The 20,106-nt window shown below is 43.4% G+C and overlaps 1 protein-coding gene across 5 annotated transcripts in view; it reads right to left on the bottom strand.

The window, feature by feature from the left end:
- The window catches only part of GRIA3 (glutamate ionotropic receptor AMPA type subunit 3), a 146,225-nt gene that overhangs the window by 20,876 nt on the left and 105,243 nt on the right, over positions 1-20,106 (bottom strand). For all 5 annotated transcript variants that reach the window (XR_007890714.1, XM_051630707.1, XM_051630706.1 and 2 more), the window contains 2 exons: positions 13,978-14,176; positions 88-335 (listed from right to left, as the gene is read on the bottom strand). Coding sequence is in view for 4 of the 5 variants with exons in the window: in XM_051630707.1 (XP_051486667.1) it covers positions 88-335; positions 13,978-14,176 (447 nt within the window). In the remaining variant the exon portion in view is untranslated. The remainder of the gene's footprint in view (positions 1-87; positions 336-13,977; positions 14,177-20,106) is intronic.

Here is a 20,106-nt window from a genome sequence, read left to right as displayed (position 1 = left end):
ATCCACAAGAAAGAAAATGACAACACAATACATCAGGGTAGGTGGAATACTATAACAACATGGATATTGTTATATTATTCCACCCACCTTAATGCTGAGCCTTTGGGGGTTGCTACACCATAGCCCTTGGAATCCAGGTTGCCGCCGACTTTCATGGTGTCGCAGGGCTTGCGCTGCTCGATGTACTCGTTCATCGTTGACTCCAGCAGGAAGGCAAACTTCCCCTTCGACTTCCGCACCCTCGCCACCCCGTCCGCCGTCGTTTTGGTGAACACCGAGGGCTCGGCCGACTTCATGTATGACCACATTTTCTCGTAGACTGCTATTTTTGACCTCTGGGAGAGACAAAGGAGGGAAGTGAAGAGCCATGCTGGCTCAAGGGGACAAGGCTGAGCAACTTGGGTTTCATCAGCTTAGAGGTATAATTAACATCCTATGAGTGATTAAGGCTAACAAAAAAGTTGAGGTAACTTGGAGAGACACATTGCCCCCCGAACAATGACCAAACCATAAAATGGTTGGGAAGGGGAAAACTTTTCTCAGACATTTATTCTGCTAATTGCCATGTAATTGGCAGCCAGGCAGTCAGAATGAGGGATGGTGCGTGCCTGTCCCAGCACCTTGGTTCCTGCTGAACCTCCAGGGTTTCTCCACCTACATGCTGCTCTGCTACAGAACCAGAGGGAGGGTATTAAATCCTAGCTCATCCATCATGGCCAACAGATGCAAAAGTAGCCTCTCCACACAAATCCTCAGCATTGGTTTTTGTGCTAACTTACAGCTAGGAAACACTGACACTGGCTTGTTACAAGTGCCCAGCAAGGTAGGAGTCCTCTCTGCACAGCGGAGATGGTTGGTCTGTGGTAGCAGAGAGCAGGGAAGTTCTACTGGCTTCTAATAGTGATGCTCAAGAGGGATATAAACTACAAAATCCCTTATTAATCAATAGACAAGCTTTCAAAATTCAGTTTCACATTTTCTGAAAAGATAGCAAACACAAATATTAGCAACAAGCTGAAAAAATATCTGGTTCACTGCTTGCATGTCACATATACATATTTTTCCCACAATTTTTCTAATTTTGAGACTGAGCCAATTCTAACAGCCTCTAACTCAGCATACAGGTTTTGTAAACCTGGAAATGTTGAGAAATGTATTACTTCCCCTTCTTCTTCCTCAGCAATAACATTTAAACCACCCTCAAATCTTAAAGCCACCTCCAGGTTCTTCAGCATTCATATCCTGCACTAGCTGTTAAACTTTCCTGCTTGGTCAACAGAAGGCAGTAATGCCAACTGTATTTCTCTACAGTCTAGAAATCCAGAGGATTTATATAAGGCTTTTGGTCCAAGCTGTGGGTATCTTGAATTTATGCCTCCTACTCCTTGCCAGTTTCCTGTCCACAGCTTTCCTTGCAGAATGGGAATGAGGAAAGCAGTAGCTAAATCTAGTTCAAATTCCACAAACTTGAGGCAGAAGACTGTTAATGTCCATCAGCTTGATGATCGAGACATGCTTCCTCCTCATTCAGAACAATTTAATGTGTTTCGAATAACGTAATGCTTAACAACCAGCCTCCAAGCATTTCACAGGCAGTAAGTCCTGCCTTCACTGTCCTTCAGATTAACGTGCTCTGCTAGTGGCGCTACGATGGGTGGACAGGAGCACAGAGGGCAAGGTTTTATTTAATTATCCTTCCTGACGAGCTGAAAAACAACTGAAAAAGCAAGCCAATTAAAATCAGCCCAATCGACAACAGGAAATCAGAGAGACAACAATACAGCGCAGATTTGTTAGGAGCTGGCTGGGTGCTGAGATGTGGGAAACAAGCAAGAGGGATTTCATCTGAGAGCATTTCTTGGGTAAAGATGGGCTGTGCAGCTTCTCTTGTCTTGCATCAGGAGTGAGAAGGTGGTGGGAGGAAGTGGGATGGCGCCCTGAAGTGGTCCTTACAAAGGTAGCAGAAGGAATCAGGATTTGCCTGGCTTCCCCCTGCATCAGTGAATGTGGGGTAACCTGGGAGGAGGCCCATGGCTCTGAGGCAGAGGGGACCTTGGCAGCCCAGCTCCTGGCTGGGAGCTGTGTCTTGTGCCAGCACCTCACAGCCCTGCCTGGAGCCTCTGCCTGGGGGCTCTGTCCACCTCAGGCACTGGGTTTGAAGGGCAGTCCCAAGCCCAGCAATGGCGGGATGGTGGGCCCTGCCCCAGGAGAGACAGGTCCCCGGGGTTCTTGGTGAGGCACCCACAGGCCAGTGACTACAACACACCTTTAGCCGCCTAATCGCTGACTGCCTGAGGGACCCTCCTCAAGCCCAGCGACTTGGGGCTCCCACTTTTCCAACAAGCCCCTTGATGCCTGTGGGCATTTCCACACCTCCTTCCCAGCTGGGAGCTGCCCAGGGCACAGTCTTGCTCCCAGGCACCCAACAGAGGTGCTGTGGGGACACACAGGCTACCAGAGGTGGTGGCTGTCACTGGCTCAGTGGCTGCCACCATCCTCATGCCCTGCCAGCAACAGAGCCCGTGTAGTGGCTCTGTGCACCTGCACAAGGGCAGTAGGGAAACTGCAGGCAGCACGGGCAGAGCAGGCAGCAAAGGCAGAGCAGGCAGTGAGGGCAGAGAGGGCAGAGCAGGCAGCACAGGCAGAGCACAGCACAGGGCTGACCTCTTTGTGTGCAGCTCCCTCACACAGCAGTCACACAGCCAGCCAGGCTGGGCCAACCCTGAGACTGCAGGAGCAACAGCAGCCCTGGAGTTTCCCAGTTTCAAGGTGCTCGTCCTTACAACCTTCACCTTCTTCTAACATAAATAGTACAAACACACCTGCCCATTTACATTTGCAAATGGGCATCTAAGGAACAAAAGGAAGGTAAAAAGACAGCTTTACTGTTATACCTCTGAGGAAGCTAAAGTGGCTGGCCTTCAGAGTTTTGCATGCACTACCTTTGCTTGTTTGCCTTTGCAGAGTGTGCCTTTAATTATGCAGATAAACCAGAAATTACTTTCCTTTTCATCTTCTAACATGCATTGAAATATCTGTCTTTAATAAGTTCTTTCATACCCTTTCCAGCTGGCCTGAATACCTAAAAGCAATTGCCAATACATCTGTGCATTGTTAATAATAACAACAGTTATCTGATGAGTGCCAACAGTGTGCCCAGGGCTGCAAATGGTCCAAGCAAAGAACGTTTCCTGCTCCAAGGGCAAAGGGTGAATATCATTATTCATGCTTCAAAAAACCAAATTCCACAACTCAAAACCGCATTTCTTTTCAACTTTAACAAATACCGTAAGCTTTATAGTTTGCTCCCTTCGTTTAACTCTTTTGGATGATGTGGTTAATAAAAATCAATACATTCCTATATGATTATTGCCCACCTCTTCTTCTGCCAAGTGGGATTCTCAAATTAACTAAATTAGGATAGCAGTCTGATCTAGTAGAAGTAGACAAAAGCACAAGCTAGAAATAACACAGCAACTATTGACTAGGAAATAAAATGCATCAGGCACGTGTTGGTTTTGGAGCAGCCAGAGCCTGGCTGGGAGAATCTGGGTGAGGATCCACATATGTCACAGGAGTGGGGAACAGGGAGGTGATAGCCTCTGGCTGCTGCGTCCTGCTTGATTAGTGCTGCTCTTTGCAACTTTTCTCCTAAATTAATGAGACCAAAATAATGACTTATGATGAGGCTTCTTAGAGAAAGGGTCAGTGCCAATAGAGGAGCTGAGAAACCTGCAAACCCACTCAGAAGTCCTCAAATTGCCCAAGGAGCCAATTTTACACCTGCTCAATGACATGATACAACCAGGTGAGCAAAGCTGCTGAAGGACCCAGCAAGATGAAATAAAACAGGGTATTCTGAGTAAATATTTTCCTTTTTTTTCAATTTTCCAGTTTTCCAACTGCCTTAAAAAAACCCCAGAAGCTCCTAAAAGACTTTAAGGACATGAACATTTCTTTTCTTTCTAACTTTAAAGCTGCAAAACCTGTGCTGAAAGAACATTTTCACCCATCTGTCCTCCTCTGCAGACATTCACGCCATCCCTGACAGCCCCCACGTGCCTCCCCAGGAGTCTGACACCAGCAAGGGGGGCCAGACAGCCAGAGCAACTGTAGAGAAAGGATTTACACTCCAAAATAAAGTACGGTCTGACAGATCTGCAACTGCTGCTAGAGTTCAGAGGCAGTAAAACATTTTCCCTCTCATTAAAGTGTTACTTTTAAAGAGATACTTAAGGAAAAAAGCTTGAAAGTAAAGATTTAAACCAATTTAAAGCCCATAACTGCAGTAACTCCCTATGCTCTACAACTTCTATTTCAGTTCTTTGATATTGCTCTCAAGAAGTCCGTCACACACATTTCCCTGGGATTTCAAGGGGATATTATTATATTTTCTTTCTTAAAAGCAGCATTTTCAGTGTTTCATCTAGGCCTTGGGACACATTAAAGCATCTTTTCATTCTCACAGCCTTACTGCAGATACAAATAGAGTTGGCCTTTGCTTTGTCAATAGTGCTGGCTGTTGGTTGGGTTTTTTTGGAGATGTTTATGCAGAAGTATGAGCCACACACACATCTCAGCATAAGGATGCTGGCAGCTCCCTTCCATGTCAGCAGAGCCAGCAGCTCTTGTGCTGAGGAGTCACTTTGGCCTGTTACTAACCTGTACATAAATACACTTTGCTTCTGGGTAGCAATGAGTTTATTTTAAAAGAAGGTGCTAATTCACCCAGTCCATAATGTTAACACTATCTAATTCTCCTAGTTCCATTGCGTGGTTGGCTCCAGCACTGCAACTAAAAATCAAACCAATCCTAAGCATCCTAGAGCATCGAAGGGGCCAGGAAGGCCTGACAGGGTTACCTCTCAGTTGTGATTATTTCATCACTCCCTTCAACAACAACAAAAACCCAGCCTTCTTCCACTGACCAAATTGCCTTTCCCCCTCCACAGACATCTGTCTCACACTTCTGCTCAAAGTGACACTGTATCACCTCCTTCCACTACTGAGCAGTGCAGCTATGACACTGGAAAGAAAAAGCATTTTTCCTCTACAGTTAAAGTATGTGACAGAGATGTGCTTTCCCTGTTTTAGAACATTTTGCCCTCTCTGCTACCTTCTTCACAACCTGCAGGTTGTCTTCACACTGCCTGCCTCATGCACCCCAGGGGAATATTTTAATAAAATGATCAAGATGGTCCTTTGTTTCTTATGACAGATGCCAGGAAATTATTTCCCAGCAGTCAAGCTCTAAATATTCTCTTATAGGTGCTAATTGTTGATCATCCAGTCATAAGCCAAAGTCACTCAAATAAATTTTACTTTTAAAATTAATTTATACATTCTCCTTTTTCTTACTCTGTATATTTAAAACTTTAGATTATGCTGTTGCTGACTTTTTACCACTGTCTTCAAAATTTAGAGAGGGAGAAACAAACTTAAAAAAAGAGGGTGGTGAGAAAGATAAGAAACTCCTAATAATCCAGGACCTGGGCTGTAAGGCAGAACAGGAGAATATTTCGTGCTGGGCAATATCAGTGTTGGAAATGGAACAATCATACTGGAGAGAGAGAAACCCAGAATAAAGCCAGTTACAGCTGTCTGGTCTCGGGGCTGGGTCCAGGCCATGTAAACCTTAATATACGTTGGAGCCAGTCACCGTATATTGAAATGCAGTAAATCCAACAGGGAAGTGCAGCAAATGGGAGCGAGACAAGGGCAAAGTGGATGGAGCACCCTGACCACAGCACGCACACAGGGGTAGGCAGAGGCATTGATAACAGGCCTAAAGCTGCAGTTAACACACCCTTCTGCTACACCAGCCCTACGACCACTTCATAGCTCTTTAACAAGGGAAATTTACAGCCCTCAGTCAGACAGATGTTGCTGATACTAAACACAAAGGTCTGTACTTAAAACCAGTGCAGGTATTTAATCTGAATAACACATGCTGCCTATCTATAGATGCACGCCTCACTGATATGAACTCAGGTAGTTAAGTGTGAACCTTAGCTTCATTATCATCACTCATTGCTTTTCTTCCATGTATGCGATTAGCTCTTATACAGCAGCTAATGAATCCAGTAGCTTATGAACCATTAAAAAGCAAGTTACTAAACAGGAGTGAAAAAATACCAGAAGACTGCCTGGGTACCACTGCTGTCACTTGGCCTGGGGATCCCCTGGAGATCCATCAGCTTTAGGCAGTTGCTTTCTTGGACTTTCAGTATTGCACCGCTGGAGTGGCTACTGCTGACTTGGTCTTTTGGACAAGGCTTTGATGTGATGCCTTTCTGCTCCCTCACAAGCCTGGTGTGGAGTCACCCCTACCACAGCTGCCTTTGGGGGGAGCAGGGGCAGTGGTCAGAGTCCCCAGCCCAATGCCAGCTCTGGAGCACATGGAAGCTGGCCTGGTGATGCTACGTTAATAATAAGAACATGATAAACGTTGTTAGTAAGATCCTTTTGCATGAGATTTCCAAGCTCTTTACTGAGAAAGCAGAAATAGGTCTCATAAAGGCCAGAGGCACTATTAGTTCTCTTTCCCAAGTGTGGACATGAAAGCAGAGATGTCACTTACTGAAGGTCGCAGGGCACAGTCTAATAGATCAACGTCTCAGCTTTTAGACAGATAACTTGTGATGCCAGCAATTTACTTACCTATATGGACAGAAAAATCAATCTCATCATTACATGAACCTCTTATTACATTCTCGGCAGAAGAAAGTAGGTCAGACTCCAACAGCATGAACAGGGCATTTCTCTTCTAGCAAGGCCAACCCCCAAATTTACCAAACTCTACGCATGGTTAGTGAGATAAAACAGACAGGTAAGGTTCAAGCATGCATACTTGGACTAGTCTGTATATTTGTGGGAAAACAAATATTTGATAACATATGCATAAATGTAATAGAAAGGGTGAACTGGTGAATAATAGTATTTCACAGCTTGTGTTGAGAGATTTTGTCATGTTGGTTTGTTGAAATTAACGATGTTATAAATTCTGCTATAGAAATGGCATTTTCCTTTCCCAGTTGGGGAACATGAAGCCCAGAGAGCTGCAGGATCAGGCCCACAAAGGCCAGGGCTGCTGCTCTCTTCTAGGATCCCTTAAGTAAAGATTCAGAAAACCCCTGAAGGGGGCTGTGAGGACAGTCACTCTCTTTTGGAGAGAGCCCTTGAGCCCCACCAGCAGTATATCTGCCCGAAGCAGAACAGGGATGGGGTCCAGCAGGGAGCTTGTGGAGGTGGTGGTGGGGAAGGAGGCTGAACAGCTATGATGCACACCCAGGCAAAAAACCCACCAGGCTTCAGCAACACTATAGTTACAATTGGGATTATAGTTACAGTTGGGATCAATTACAAAATAAACTTATAAAAATAATACAGTATTGTAAAAGTTTTTGTTTTGTTTTGTTTTTTCCTGTAGATCATGGGTTTTTTTTGAAAATGTGAGCTTTGGCAGCAGGCAATGTGCTGTTGCTGCTGTAACAGGAATCTTTTCTGGAGTGAGCTCCACTTGCACAAACAGACAAGCAAAGAGTTACTCTGGCTGTAAAGAGATGTCACTGACATGTCAGTAACAGTCTGAGTAGCAGAATGTAAATCAAGGTTTTAAGACATCCTTTCCTGGCACAACATTGAACTTCAGACTACGCTTTTATTCATCTCCCCACTTTATTGCTGCCATCCATTCCTCCCTGTTGCAATACTGATCGGGAAATTAAAATGGAAGTCTTTACCAAGAGAAAAGCTGCCTTTATAAATCCTCTGAGATTCACGGCCAGAGCCAGCTCGGTGAGGGCTCCCCCCGAGGAAGCGCAGGGATGCGACAGGGGCTGGTCGGCACCGCCGGGGATCAGCAGGGCTGTGCTGTGCAAGCGTGTCTGTCTGTCTGTCTGTCTGCCTGGGGAGTAGGAGGCGGCAAGCACCCAAGCCAGCCAGGGGGGAGGGATTACATCAGCCTTCAGGCTAAGGGGCATCTTTCCAGCAGTGACATATTTAGCAGAGTAGTCTTGTCTGGGCAACTGAGCAGAACACCAGCCCTGCTCTGGATTTGGCCCGTAATAAATTAACAGAGAGCGGCGTTTCCAGCACAGGATCTGAACACTGTCAGGTCTAATCAGTTTTCAGCTTCAGACAGAATAGGCCAATATACAGGCAATGATGGAGAAATCCCAGTGGACTGCAAGAGGGGATGTTTCGGATTCACATCAGTAAGAGTTTCTAAACCTTCATGTATTTTAGAATTATGTAAAAGTAACAGCAGCGGTGCTGTGAGTAATTTAACAGCACCCGTGTATTTGACATGACTCCGTAACAAGCATGTATTAACGTGAGACAGCAGCATTACATAAAGTAGGAGAGACTTGAAAAGCCAGGGTCCTCACTGTCTTGAGCAATGTCATTATCATTATTATGGAGCTGCTCTCCAAAAAGTAGAGCACTCAAACAGCAAGTGATTTTTCCCTGAGGCGCTCTCTGCTTGCCTCTGTGGTGCAGACACAGCCATGGTGTTAACCCACTGCTGGCTGCTGTGCCATGGGCTGCATCCACGGGCACGGCTGGGCCAAGGGACCTGGGCACCTCTGTAGCCCTATGGGGACCAACGTCTCAGCCATACTGAGACACAGGTGGGCTGGAAAGCCTACACCACTGACACAACTAGAGCTGACAGATTAATACCATCTGTTACTGAAGATAAAGGAGAGATTTATTAAAATATTTGTTACTAAGTGTTGACTGAAAGCTTCACTGAAGCCTGGCTTGTCTGCTGAAATTAGTGAAAGAGTTTAGCCACTTTAACCCCAGATCCACCCAAATGCTTCCTATCCAAAGAGTGGATGATGGATGAGCTGTTAATTTTAGTTCCCCTATGATATATTTTCCTCTTCAATCCATAGGCTTAAAGACGTTAGATGACTTCATGGGAAACCATTTCTTTTGTGATTATGTCATGTTTGATTTCCTACTGTCTTTCAAAACTGCATGGAAGGCATGTGGCAGAAAGGAGGTTTGACAGACTAAGAGAAAAAAACCCACAAACAGACAATCTGTCATTCATGGGATGGGGAGGCTGTGATGTCTCTGCACACATACATTCGCCTTTTAATATTTGTGCACACCCCCACCTATATCAAACAGGGTAGAGAAAATATATGGGTGAATAAGTTTTTCACACTTGCTGTGTTGAACAACAGTTAAACCACAGTCATTTTTCTGATTAATTGCTGCCATGTTGCCTATCAAAGATCTACACAGCTCAGATTTGAAGCTATCACTTTCTGTGATGTTCTGTTTTTTCAAAGTCCGTAAATACAATCACACTTCAGTATTTTTGTCAGGCGTTTTTTATGATGACTGTGTTGTTTTGCTCAATGCCAGAACACAGAAAGCTTAAAACTTGTAATCATAGTTTTATCCAAAGGCAAAAGCAAAGCATTTGTATGAAAGCTGTGCTGGAAACAAGTCCTTCATCTTCACTAGCAAAATTAATTTTGAAATTAAAAATCAAAGAGTTTAACTACAAGATGAAACCCTTAGCGCTGCGTGCACCGAGTTCACAATGGTGTTTTTAATAAGCTCTAATGATGATCTCGATATCATTTGACTGCACAGAATGCATAAAAATTGCATGGCAGCTATTGGTTCATAATTCAAGGCTTTTCCTTACCTAAACTGCTTGCTGGCAGAATTTATTTCCCTTACCTCTTGTCTTCACACAACCTTATCATCAGAGGAAAGCAATGAGCTCTTTATCTTACAACCGAGTGTAATGCCCTAGTGCTTCAGAACACATTAGGGTCATTATTCCTCCCTCTCTCCCTAAAGGCTCAGGAATGGTGCTGTGCTCCTGCCTGCCCGGCCTCCTCTGCCAGGGTGCTAACCTGTCTGGCAGCTTTTGCTTTTCTTTTGAACACGTACTTTTCTATTTGAATATTTTTCTATTAATAATTACTGAAATTATTGATACTTCAATTCAAGAGCAATTTCTATTTCTAAAAGTCTAGAGACACGTTATGCTTCTGCTGAAGTTTAAACACAGCAAGTTTACATAAGAATTACTGCTTGGTTGTAAAGGTCATACCTTTTGAATATATGCATATTGGAGGTCTGAAACCTATTAGACTGTGCTGTTGTACTTAGGCTCAGTGCTGAATTTGGATTAAACAGTGTTAAAATGGTGTGATGAACTGCTCAGATATGCTGAAGTTTTAATTGAATGTATTAGAAGGTGTTAATTCTGACATATACACCTTTAAAAACAGTGGCTTAGTAATTTGAAATTGCTTTCTATTACAGGCCTTTGCTGGTTTTCAAGAAAGAGAAAGAAGTAAGTTTGAGTCCTTAATCTGAGACTGTATGTTAATAAATATCAAAGAAGAGATTCTTTCTTTTTCTTTTCAATATGGATGAATGCCCTCTGAAAGCCAAAAGGGAATTGATCTAGTCTATTGATTACCATTTAAATGCCTTTATAGCTAATTAGTGCAAAATGTAAAATGTTTCTGAGCAGAAACAACAAAAATAATGCAAATACAGGAAGGCTCATTTGTTTCTTATATATACTGGGGGGACAAATGTCCTGATGCGGAGAGTCACCAATGAGTGAGGAGTGTGAAAACTGTGAAGCTGCTACAAAAAATAAGGCTCTCTTGTTGTAACCATGAGAGAGTCATGCTCACACCAGTTGTTGGGAGTGCTTGGAACAGCAACGGTGTATCCAGCTTTAATCTACTGAGCTAGGAGAGCGTCTATCTGGGAGACACTGTGATGTTTAGGGAAACGGCCAACACTATAAAATAGGTCACTAGCTGGAGTCTGCCCAGGTTTGAAGTGCCTGAAAGTCATTACCATCTGTTCATCTGAAATGAGGTGCTGGTTTTGTTCCAGTTCCTACCAGATAGGTACCTACACTGTAAAAGAAACCTTTAAAAGTATTCCTAGTTGGAAATGGGGTTGGCAGAAAGGAGCCATGGACTGAAGGCTCCAAAGAAGCACCTTCTAGCACACACAGACAAGATGGTGGATAGTTGAAGTGTCATCCCTCTATGATACATTAGGAGGTAATTTTTCCTTCCTGTTTTCAGTCTGGCACCTTTCACTGGCCAACAGCAGCTATTAGGATCATTATCTGACAGATATAGAATCACAGAATCCTAGAATGGTTTGGGTTGGAAGGGACCTTAAGGATCCTCTGGCTCCATCCCCCCTCCCATGGGCAGGGACACCTCCCACTAGACCAGGTTCCTCAAAACCCCATCCAACCTGACCCTGAACACTTTAGGGAGGGCACATCCACAACTCCTCTGGGCAACCTGTTCCAGTGTCTTTGTTTTAGAAACGTTTTAGCTTTACAGCTCTAGGAAGAGACATATCCATACAAGATCTTGAAGAGACTATCCTGTGCCTCCCATGCAAAGTCATGGCCCAGCTACAAAGCCAAGTTACTATTCTTGGTGCCTCTACACACGTGCTGACATTCTGCTCACAGCCAGATGACTTCTCCCATCTCCAGGGAAGATTCAGCTACCTCTCACCTGCCACAGCCATACACATGGGCAACCAGTGTAAGCAAGAATTGCACTAACTTGCTCATGTAGCCATCACCTCAGGTAGAAGCTTCCTTCCTCACTGGGTAGATGATACAGACCCACGCAGCCAGCTGTTGCTTAAACTGATTAAATGCTGGTGGGGAAAGGGCAGAGGAGTATACTATCCTCACAGAGGGAATAAACCACACTGTACCCAGGAGAACTTACGGCTTTTTCTGACTCAGACCACTATCACTCCCACTGATGCTCACACAGTAGTGAGAAAAGCACCTACAGGGAGAAAAGCATCCCAAGGCACAGAGGAGGCAGAGCCTGTGCAGCAGGCACTCAGAAACCAAGTGTCCTCTAAGAGTTATTTCAAGTTTCAGCCATCATTACCATCTTACTAAGTAGCTAATAAAGACTGTACAATGAAGTATTTATGTGAACATATGCATTTAATCTAAGGCAAAGCTTTTGCCCTTCTCAAATCAACTGAAGAAGACTCTAATTACAACAGTTGCATGGCTGCATCACTCTATTCAAATTAATTACTCTGCAAAAGTTAATACAACTGAAATTATGTTGTGTGCCTTGAGAATGCCAAGGAGAGTGAAGCACCACTTAGGGCCCATTCTCTCTCCTACCTGGTCCATCTGCATGGCCCAGAGAAGTCATTACTCCCTGCTCCACCACTGCTGAGGCCCTGCTCTCCTTCCCCATCCCACTCCTCTCCCTTTCTGCTGGAGCTGCCAGCTCCTGACAGATCATCCTCATTTACAGGCCCGCTTTCTCCAGCACCAGGAGAGAGTCACAGCTCATCTCAAGACTATTAACAGCACAACAAAGTATTCATACATTTACTAGACCTTGTATCTTTTCACACGAAACACTCATTCCTTTGATCACTTGGTGAGAAGGGATTTCCTTGTTATGTCAAACTATTAAGGAAATGAAGAAACACCCCCCTACAATCCCTCTTTCTGTATTAATGGTAACAAGATATTCAACAGAAGATTTTTTTTTTTCCCCTAAGAACAGTACAGTGACTGTAAACTGCATCAATATTTCTAATCAAGTTGTGCTACCACTTCTGACAGGTCTACTCAGCTCGTTTTGCCTTAGGCTGATAATTAATCAGAACACAAATTTTGAGACACTCATGTCACCCTTACAAGGTTAGTGTTTATCTTACAGGATTTAAAAAAAAACAGAAGCCACTGTGACGTACCAGCCACCACAGCTAATTAAGAACCACTATCTATTTTTATATAAAGACATTACATATAAGTCAGGCAGAGTACCAAAGCTTCATAAAACATACCTTTGCACTCAATTCCAGCTTTACAACAGATTTATACATACATGTAAGTGTGTGTCTGATTGTGCATTGAAATTTTAAGCAAATTCTAGGAGGCGCCAGTATTACTTCAAGGAGCCCTCAGTATTTCATCAGCCTACAGCAGCAAGAGTCCTTTTTTTTGCTTCATCCTCCCTCACACTTGCACCTGGCCAGTACACGAGACAGGCAATAATTAGTCCTGCAGCACTCACCACTTTCCTATACAAAAAAATGTTGGTTTGAATGGCATCTGATTGGCACTGCTGAGAGAGAACCAAGAGACCCCTGAAAGGGCTGCACATTTCAGTTCACCCTCGGAAAGTTCAGAAATAAGGGCTTTTCAGATTGTAACATTTTTAGATACATAAAAGTGGTCTGAGGTCATATTTAGAGTATTTAATGACCCTCAGCAAAATCTCTGCAGTTCAGCTTGTGGCTTGGCAAGTGGAGAAAGGATGGGCAATCTTAAGTAAAGGTGTATCCTCTCCCCTGTCCACAAATACTGCAAACCCAGCATTGCCCTAACCAAGGTGAATACACTCCAGTGACCTGGGGTACAAACATTTCACCCTTGACTGCTTGATACAGCCCCAGCCAGGCACTGGTGAGCAATAGAGACCAAGCAACAACAACTGCAGCAGTCTCTGCACCCTATAGAAACAAATAGCAACACATGCCTCCCATCCCCCTTCCCATTCTGGCAAGTGGATGCCGATGTCGGATGGCATTAAGGGCTGCCAGCTGGGCAACCAGAGCAAGTAGGTCAAGAGCATCGCTCCTCCGAGAGTTTTGTTTGCTAAATATTGTGTGAACAACTACATCATTGCTCATCAGACTGAGGTTCTGAAACTGGTGTTAAAAACCCCTTCCCATGATAGCAGAGGTCAGGTTTTCTATCTTCAGATGTTTCAGGTTAAGCAAAGCCACCCATTTTTGACAAAATGCCTTTTGATATTAAAATCAGCACTCAGGCCTGTCCTGATTGCACAGAGCAGCTTTCACCAGAACAGCTATTACTGTTGGGTAAAAACAAACGACTGAAAACCATGTATTAGGCACTTACAGTTTAGAAAAGCTCTAATGGATATTTAACAGACTTACTCTAAAGAATTCTTTGGTTGAGCCTGAATCCAAAGTGCCATAGGCTATTTCGGTTTGCTTCGCCAGGTCCTCTGCGCTCTCTATGGGAGAAACCATCCTTTCCACCGTGAGGAAGGCAGCAAGATTAGCAGTGTAGGAAGAGATAATGATGAGAGTGAAGAACCACCAGACTCCTCCGACAATTCGCCCTGAGAGAGATCTATGGAAAAACACACATGATCAAATTGCTTGGCAGATATTCCTTGATATATATATTTTTTTCCATTGGAGAGAAATTCACATGCACAACTCTTTTGTCCAGATCCTCCAGGTATCTGTGACCCTATTCCTGAAAGCCCACCTCAGGAGAGCAAAGTTGGTGTGCACCTGGTTTTACCCAGTTAAACTCTCTCCAGTCTTTCAGTGAAAACGACAGTCAATTAAGAAATAATTCATCTGAGCCAAGCCCATCAGAAGATTGGAGACAAATGAACTTTCCTGAATTCCACAGACCCTTTGCTGGAGAAGTCTTTTGCCAGAAGACTTTTGTCTTCTTGGCCTTCCCAGCCTCTCCCTGAGGCTGGATGTGCTGGCTGTGATACACCAGCATCATGGCTCTTTGGAGGCTGCCCAGTTTGAAGGACATGAATGTACCTTTTACTGCATCATCTCTCAAAATCTGAGATGTGGAAAACTGCAAAAAGGAATCAGAGTACACATGCAAAGGGACAAAACAAAAATGATCCAATGTCCTGTCATCACAACCTAGCAGGAATTACAGACTGAATCTGCACATTGAAATGAGGAGGGAGGCTGCTTTAGTTTATGGTTTATATTAATTAAAATGTGCATGTTTCACTGTTGCAAGCAAAGTGCATTCCTGCTTTATAACAACCACAGCAAGAGAGAAGAAAGCAGAAAAAAAACTTAATTGTTTTTTGTCTTTCTTGTGGCTCTTTGTTTTTTTAAAGGATACCATAAGGACTAAAAGAAAAAAAGCCTATTTGTAAATATATAATTATAAAACGTCTAGTGGTCAGGAGGTCCAGATCCTGTCAGTAAGAGCTCTTTGAGGCTTTAAAACAATTGAACATCAGGCTCAAAATACTTGTTCAGGGTCAAAGGGTGCAACTGCCACACTGCTCAGCTAGGTGGGGAATTTCACACATACGTACAGGGCTCGTTCCTCAAACACAACATGTTGACCACGAATCATTTCAGGAGCTGAGACGAAGCTATTTCCTATGTTTTCCTTTAACCCTGCTGTACCAGTGAAAGAAGAAATCAAACCCAGGTATATTAAATCTGTGGAACCTGGGTAATGTAGTCCTCAGTTTGTGTGAAGGGAAGAAACAGAAACAAGAAAACTCTTACCTGCTTGTTTGTTTCCTTCAAGCCCCTCAGTGCCATCCCCAGACAGTGGGTACAAGTTGTTCTACCAACAGATGGAGACAGGAAAAAAGCAAAAGTCTTGTGATGTGCCCCCACCCTGCCCACATAAGGAGGTTCACTGGTAAACTGCCTGGTCTTGGTCAGAGCCTGAGGTTGCCTGAGCCATTGAAAAAATCCCATTGGATTATTAACAACAAAAAAGAAAGGGAAAAAAATAAATCAACATTAAAAAACACACCAAATAAAGAAAAAACTTCTCCACACAATAAAAACAGAGAGAGCAATCTGGAATAGGCTAGAGGAATGTGGGGAAACACCAAGAGGTGAGGCTCTGCTATTCTCCACTCTCCTCTGCCCAAGAAACTGAAGCAGCAGCTCCCACCAAGAGGGCAGATGCAGGCTGGTTCCTATGGGTTACAGTGTGCACCATGTGCCAGTACCATGGCATCCCAGGGACTGCTACATCCAGCCTGTACCAAGGCATAAGGTGGTTCCAGTGGTTCCAAAGCTAAGGGAAGTTTGAGGAGTGAACTGTCACCTCTTTATTATCAGGAAGCGATGACTTTGGAGGTGTGAACTCAAGAGACATTGCCAACCCTCTGGCCTGCCTGCGCTTCCTTGGGCAGGCAGGCATCCGATGGATCACCAAGTGGAGGAGGCTTCCCAGCCTTTCTTGAGGGCCTCCCAAGAGGGTAAAAGGCTTCCAAGTTTCAACCTGGGCTATCTGCAGCTGTGCTCACTAACAGAAGGTTACTGCGTAGCTGCAAGGGTAAATTGCAGAAAGATAAATCCAGAATAATGTGGGAAGTAAAGAATCTCTCTACCTCACTCTACATTCTTCATAGATATCAAGTGAGTATCTTGGGATTTTACAGATGGTTGAAGTCCTTTCTGGCCCTTACCAGCTAGGATCTTGGCTTTCGCTGCTTTGTAAAACTCAATACCCCTACACACCAAATCAGCCTCTTACACAGGCTGACATAATTTTAGCTAAGTGCAAAGCAGTGCTGGCTGAACTTGTCACACAGGGCTCCCTTTGGAGCTATAAGAGAGAAAGAGAGGAGATAGACACCCTCAGAAAGAGATTTAGCTCACTTGCTGTAGCGTGGGATAAGTCTGAAGGAGCCCATCTGCCTCATGACTTTAGAGGGAACTGAGATGCCTAACTAAAACAGCCTTTTGCTTTTGAGATGGCTACATCAGGTGAAATTCATCTCCCTTTTGTTCATTTCTTCCCTACATACTTTCCATCTTCAGAGAAGACCTGGAGTTGAATTCCTTCTCCCTGCAGCAGGGTGGGTAGTCTTAGAGCCAGGTTGATCAAAAGTCTGGCTCATGGGTCCAGCAGATGAACCATCCACTTGCATTCAGCAAGGTGAGCTTTATCTGGGGTTTCAGGTTCCTGTGGTCATCTTGCTTTACAGCAGGTCTTGAAATAGGAAGAGGAAAACAAGATTTGCCAGGGTGTTTAGATAAATTCAATGTAACTGTTTGGAACAAAACAGTATGTATTCATTCTCCCTGTAGGTTCCCATAGGAAATCTCTGACGTAAACTGATGGCTGCCCCTTCTGTTAACAGAATAGATGGGTTGTTGGGATCCACATGTGCAGAAGACAAGCATTTTCCAAACCAGTGAAATCCTCAAGCTCACACTGCTGTAACAATAACGAGCTGCATGCTTATACAGCATATTACACACAGAGAAAGGTAAAAATACCTTGCCCCAGAGATCTTGCAACCTGTGTGAACCAAGTCAGACAGATACAGGAGAAAAATGGAGAAGAGGGGAAGGAGGGCATGGCAGAATCCCTTGATGAAGAAGACACTTCCTCAGGGGTCCTACATGCAAGAGAGGGGTTTTGCTAGATGAGGTCTGGAGCTGTTCTCAGAACAGTTGAGGTCACTTGAAAGAAAACCAGATGTCACTACAGAGTTGTTTCTCCCAGAGCCTTCCAATGAGCACAGAAAGGAAGATGAAGCAGCTGCTACTACAAAACCGGCTGGGCTGATGTAGCTGCAATTGGTGGTAGCACAGAACGGGGCAAAAGAAAAGCCAAACAAAGCACAAAGATGACACTGAAGGAAAGACAGACAGAGAGTCAAAGAAGAACATGGATGAGCATGGCTTGGCAGCCTCCTTATCTAAAGGACCCCAGTTCCCCTCAGTCCATCTGCTGATATGAAGACTCCTTATACCCACTGCAGGGGCTAGTGTAGAGGGACACAGGAGAAAAAAAAGGGTTAGTACATAAAAGCCTGGCTGGTGAGAAGTGAAGACTTGCATTGTTTGTACTATGAACGCCAGATATGTTTGTCCAATACTCAGTCAATTATAGAAATGTCAATTATAGAAAAAATAAATCACATCTTTTAATACCAGCACCGCTTTTTCTGATTAAGACATACCTGTCCAAGTGTGCAGTAATGTAAAAACAAACTAATGCTTGATCCCAACATGTCATTTTCCAAATTACCTCAACAAATAGATACTTTGCATGACATTATTTTAAAGTGAATTAGCATGTTAACAAATTAGAGGAGTAATGAAGACCTGGATTAACAAAATTATAACTCAATTATCAAAACAAGGTCAGATGGTATTTTCAAAAGGAAGTAAACAAGAAGAGTGCATACCTTGAGAGGAAATTTAAAAGGAAGCATGAAGTCAAATGAGAGCAAGTTAGTAACAAGAGAAAAACACACTCAAATTCACATTCAGTTTCCAGGAGAATAACACATTCAAACAAAACCTCATTTCTTTATCAAAATAGCTTGAATGTTGTTTCTACTCATGGCTACAAAACATGTGATTTCCTATAGTACACAGAAACAATAAGCTTCTCACACTACTCCATTTTTAATCAGCTCTTCTGATCAACACAAGACAGCTGTTATATTAACAAATAACCCTGAACAGCTTTGGTACAAACTGTCCTTGCCTGGAACCCTTTCATATTCTGAGCACACATTACCTGGTCCCCACTGAGCTCCAGCCCTGGCTCACATGCCCAGACCAACCCTCCACCTCTCCTGCCCGCCCGGTGCCGCCAGCCAGCCCTCGCCTCGGCTCCTGAGACACAACATGGGAACTCACAGCATCCAAAGATGCCTCCATCATAGGAACTGGCAGTGGGAGTTTCAGCAGTACCTAGTTACCCAGATCTCAGTGCTGTTTTGAAAGTCCCACAAAGTCATTCCCATGGACTTTAATAGGAGTCTCTTCAGTCTTCTGCTGTGCAAATAGGGAGCTAGAAATACACTCTCCTAAATGACCAATCTCATGAGATAATTTTTTATGAACCCCCTGTCTTTTTCCATCAGCAATTAATTAATCTAGCCTCTTTGTTCCACAAGAATAAAGAGCAAAATGAAAATACATGCTCTCACAGAGATTTCAAAGATACTTTAGCTCAGAACAGTATTACAAATTTGACTGTTTTCTCCTGATTCCATTTGCTGTACACATCTTACATTAAAGCAAGTTTAATAATTACTTTTGATCCATCAAAAGTGAATTTTCAATGCCTTAGCTCACTATGCAGAAAACACAGCAGCCTTTGCCTTTGATAGTAGAACAAAACTGCTGCAACAAATGTTGATTGCATCAAGGGATGCACTAAACCCCGTCCTTTGGCCGCTATCTGATTCTGTTTAGATGACTCCTATTAAATACAGAGAGGAGAGTATAGGGATATATCCTCTGGAATATCCACACAGCATACTCACCGAGGATAGATCTAACTAGTCATTAGATGTCACAGCTGTTCCACACAAAGGCAGCTGAAAGAGCCTTTATCAGCAAGTACAAAAGTGATCTCTCCAGACTGCTTGTCCGCATCTCTCTACAAGTGCTGTTCGCTCTCATATAAGACATTTATTCAGACAAAACTCACAATGGAAGAATGAAGCCCCTTTTAATGGCAATAAAAGAGTGTGAAACATTCATATAGTCAATGTACTGTGAATGGTGTAACCTTACAAAGAGTGGAATACTTGGGAATAGTCCCTTCTATGGAAAACAAATTTGACATTTAATTAATTTAAATCAACATGCTGGTCAAAGGAACAGTGTTTCTGGAATTTAAACCAAGGTCTTAATTTATTTTTTTTTCATTTTCTTTTGTTGTTGTTTTCTCAGAAATAATGCATGTAACTGCCTGGAATCTGTTATCATGAAAGATAACAAAATAACTGGACTATGTCTTCAAACACAGACCATATATTAACACTGAGCTAAAAGCTTCTGATGGATGGATAAAGAAGATAGGTTTACTGCCATTTCTTTTTTTTTTTTTTTTTTTGGTAGGTATTTCCAAGGCACTTATCATGGTAATACTGAAAAAAAAAAATAGCATGTGTTCCACTCATTATATAAGGTAAATGGCTGAACCTGTCAAAGAGTCACATGAGAGCTTAACAAAAATCCTATGCACTTCTATTTGACTGTCAATAACCAGGCCTAGTGGAACAGTGCCATGCCTGCAGCTTTCCATGTGATGTCCCAGTGCTTATTTCCCGGTCCTTTGTATTGGGCACACACATGGTCAACAGCAATTTAAATGTAAACTACTCATCAGCTTTAACAGCAAGCAGAGAGGCAAAGTTTCAATACAGAATTTAGGAATAAAGCAGAAACAGAGTATATAAACAGGAGGGGAAGGCTAAGAGCTGTAACTGCACAGTGAGGAACACAGTCAGACACTGGTAACTGCAAAACCTAACTCACTGTCACCCCCAGGCACAACTGTGTGCATGT

Source organism: Apus apus, chromosome 12 (genome assembly GCF_020740795.1).
Source record: "Apus apus isolate bApuApu2 chromosome 12, bApuApu2.pri.cur, whole genome shotgun sequence".
Classification (NCBI taxonomy): domain Eukaryota; kingdom Metazoa; phylum Chordata; class Aves; order Apodiformes; family Apodidae; genus Apus; species Apus apus.
Note: the sequence above shows the minus strand (reverse complement) of the source record. Positions and strands in the feature narration are given on the sequence as shown.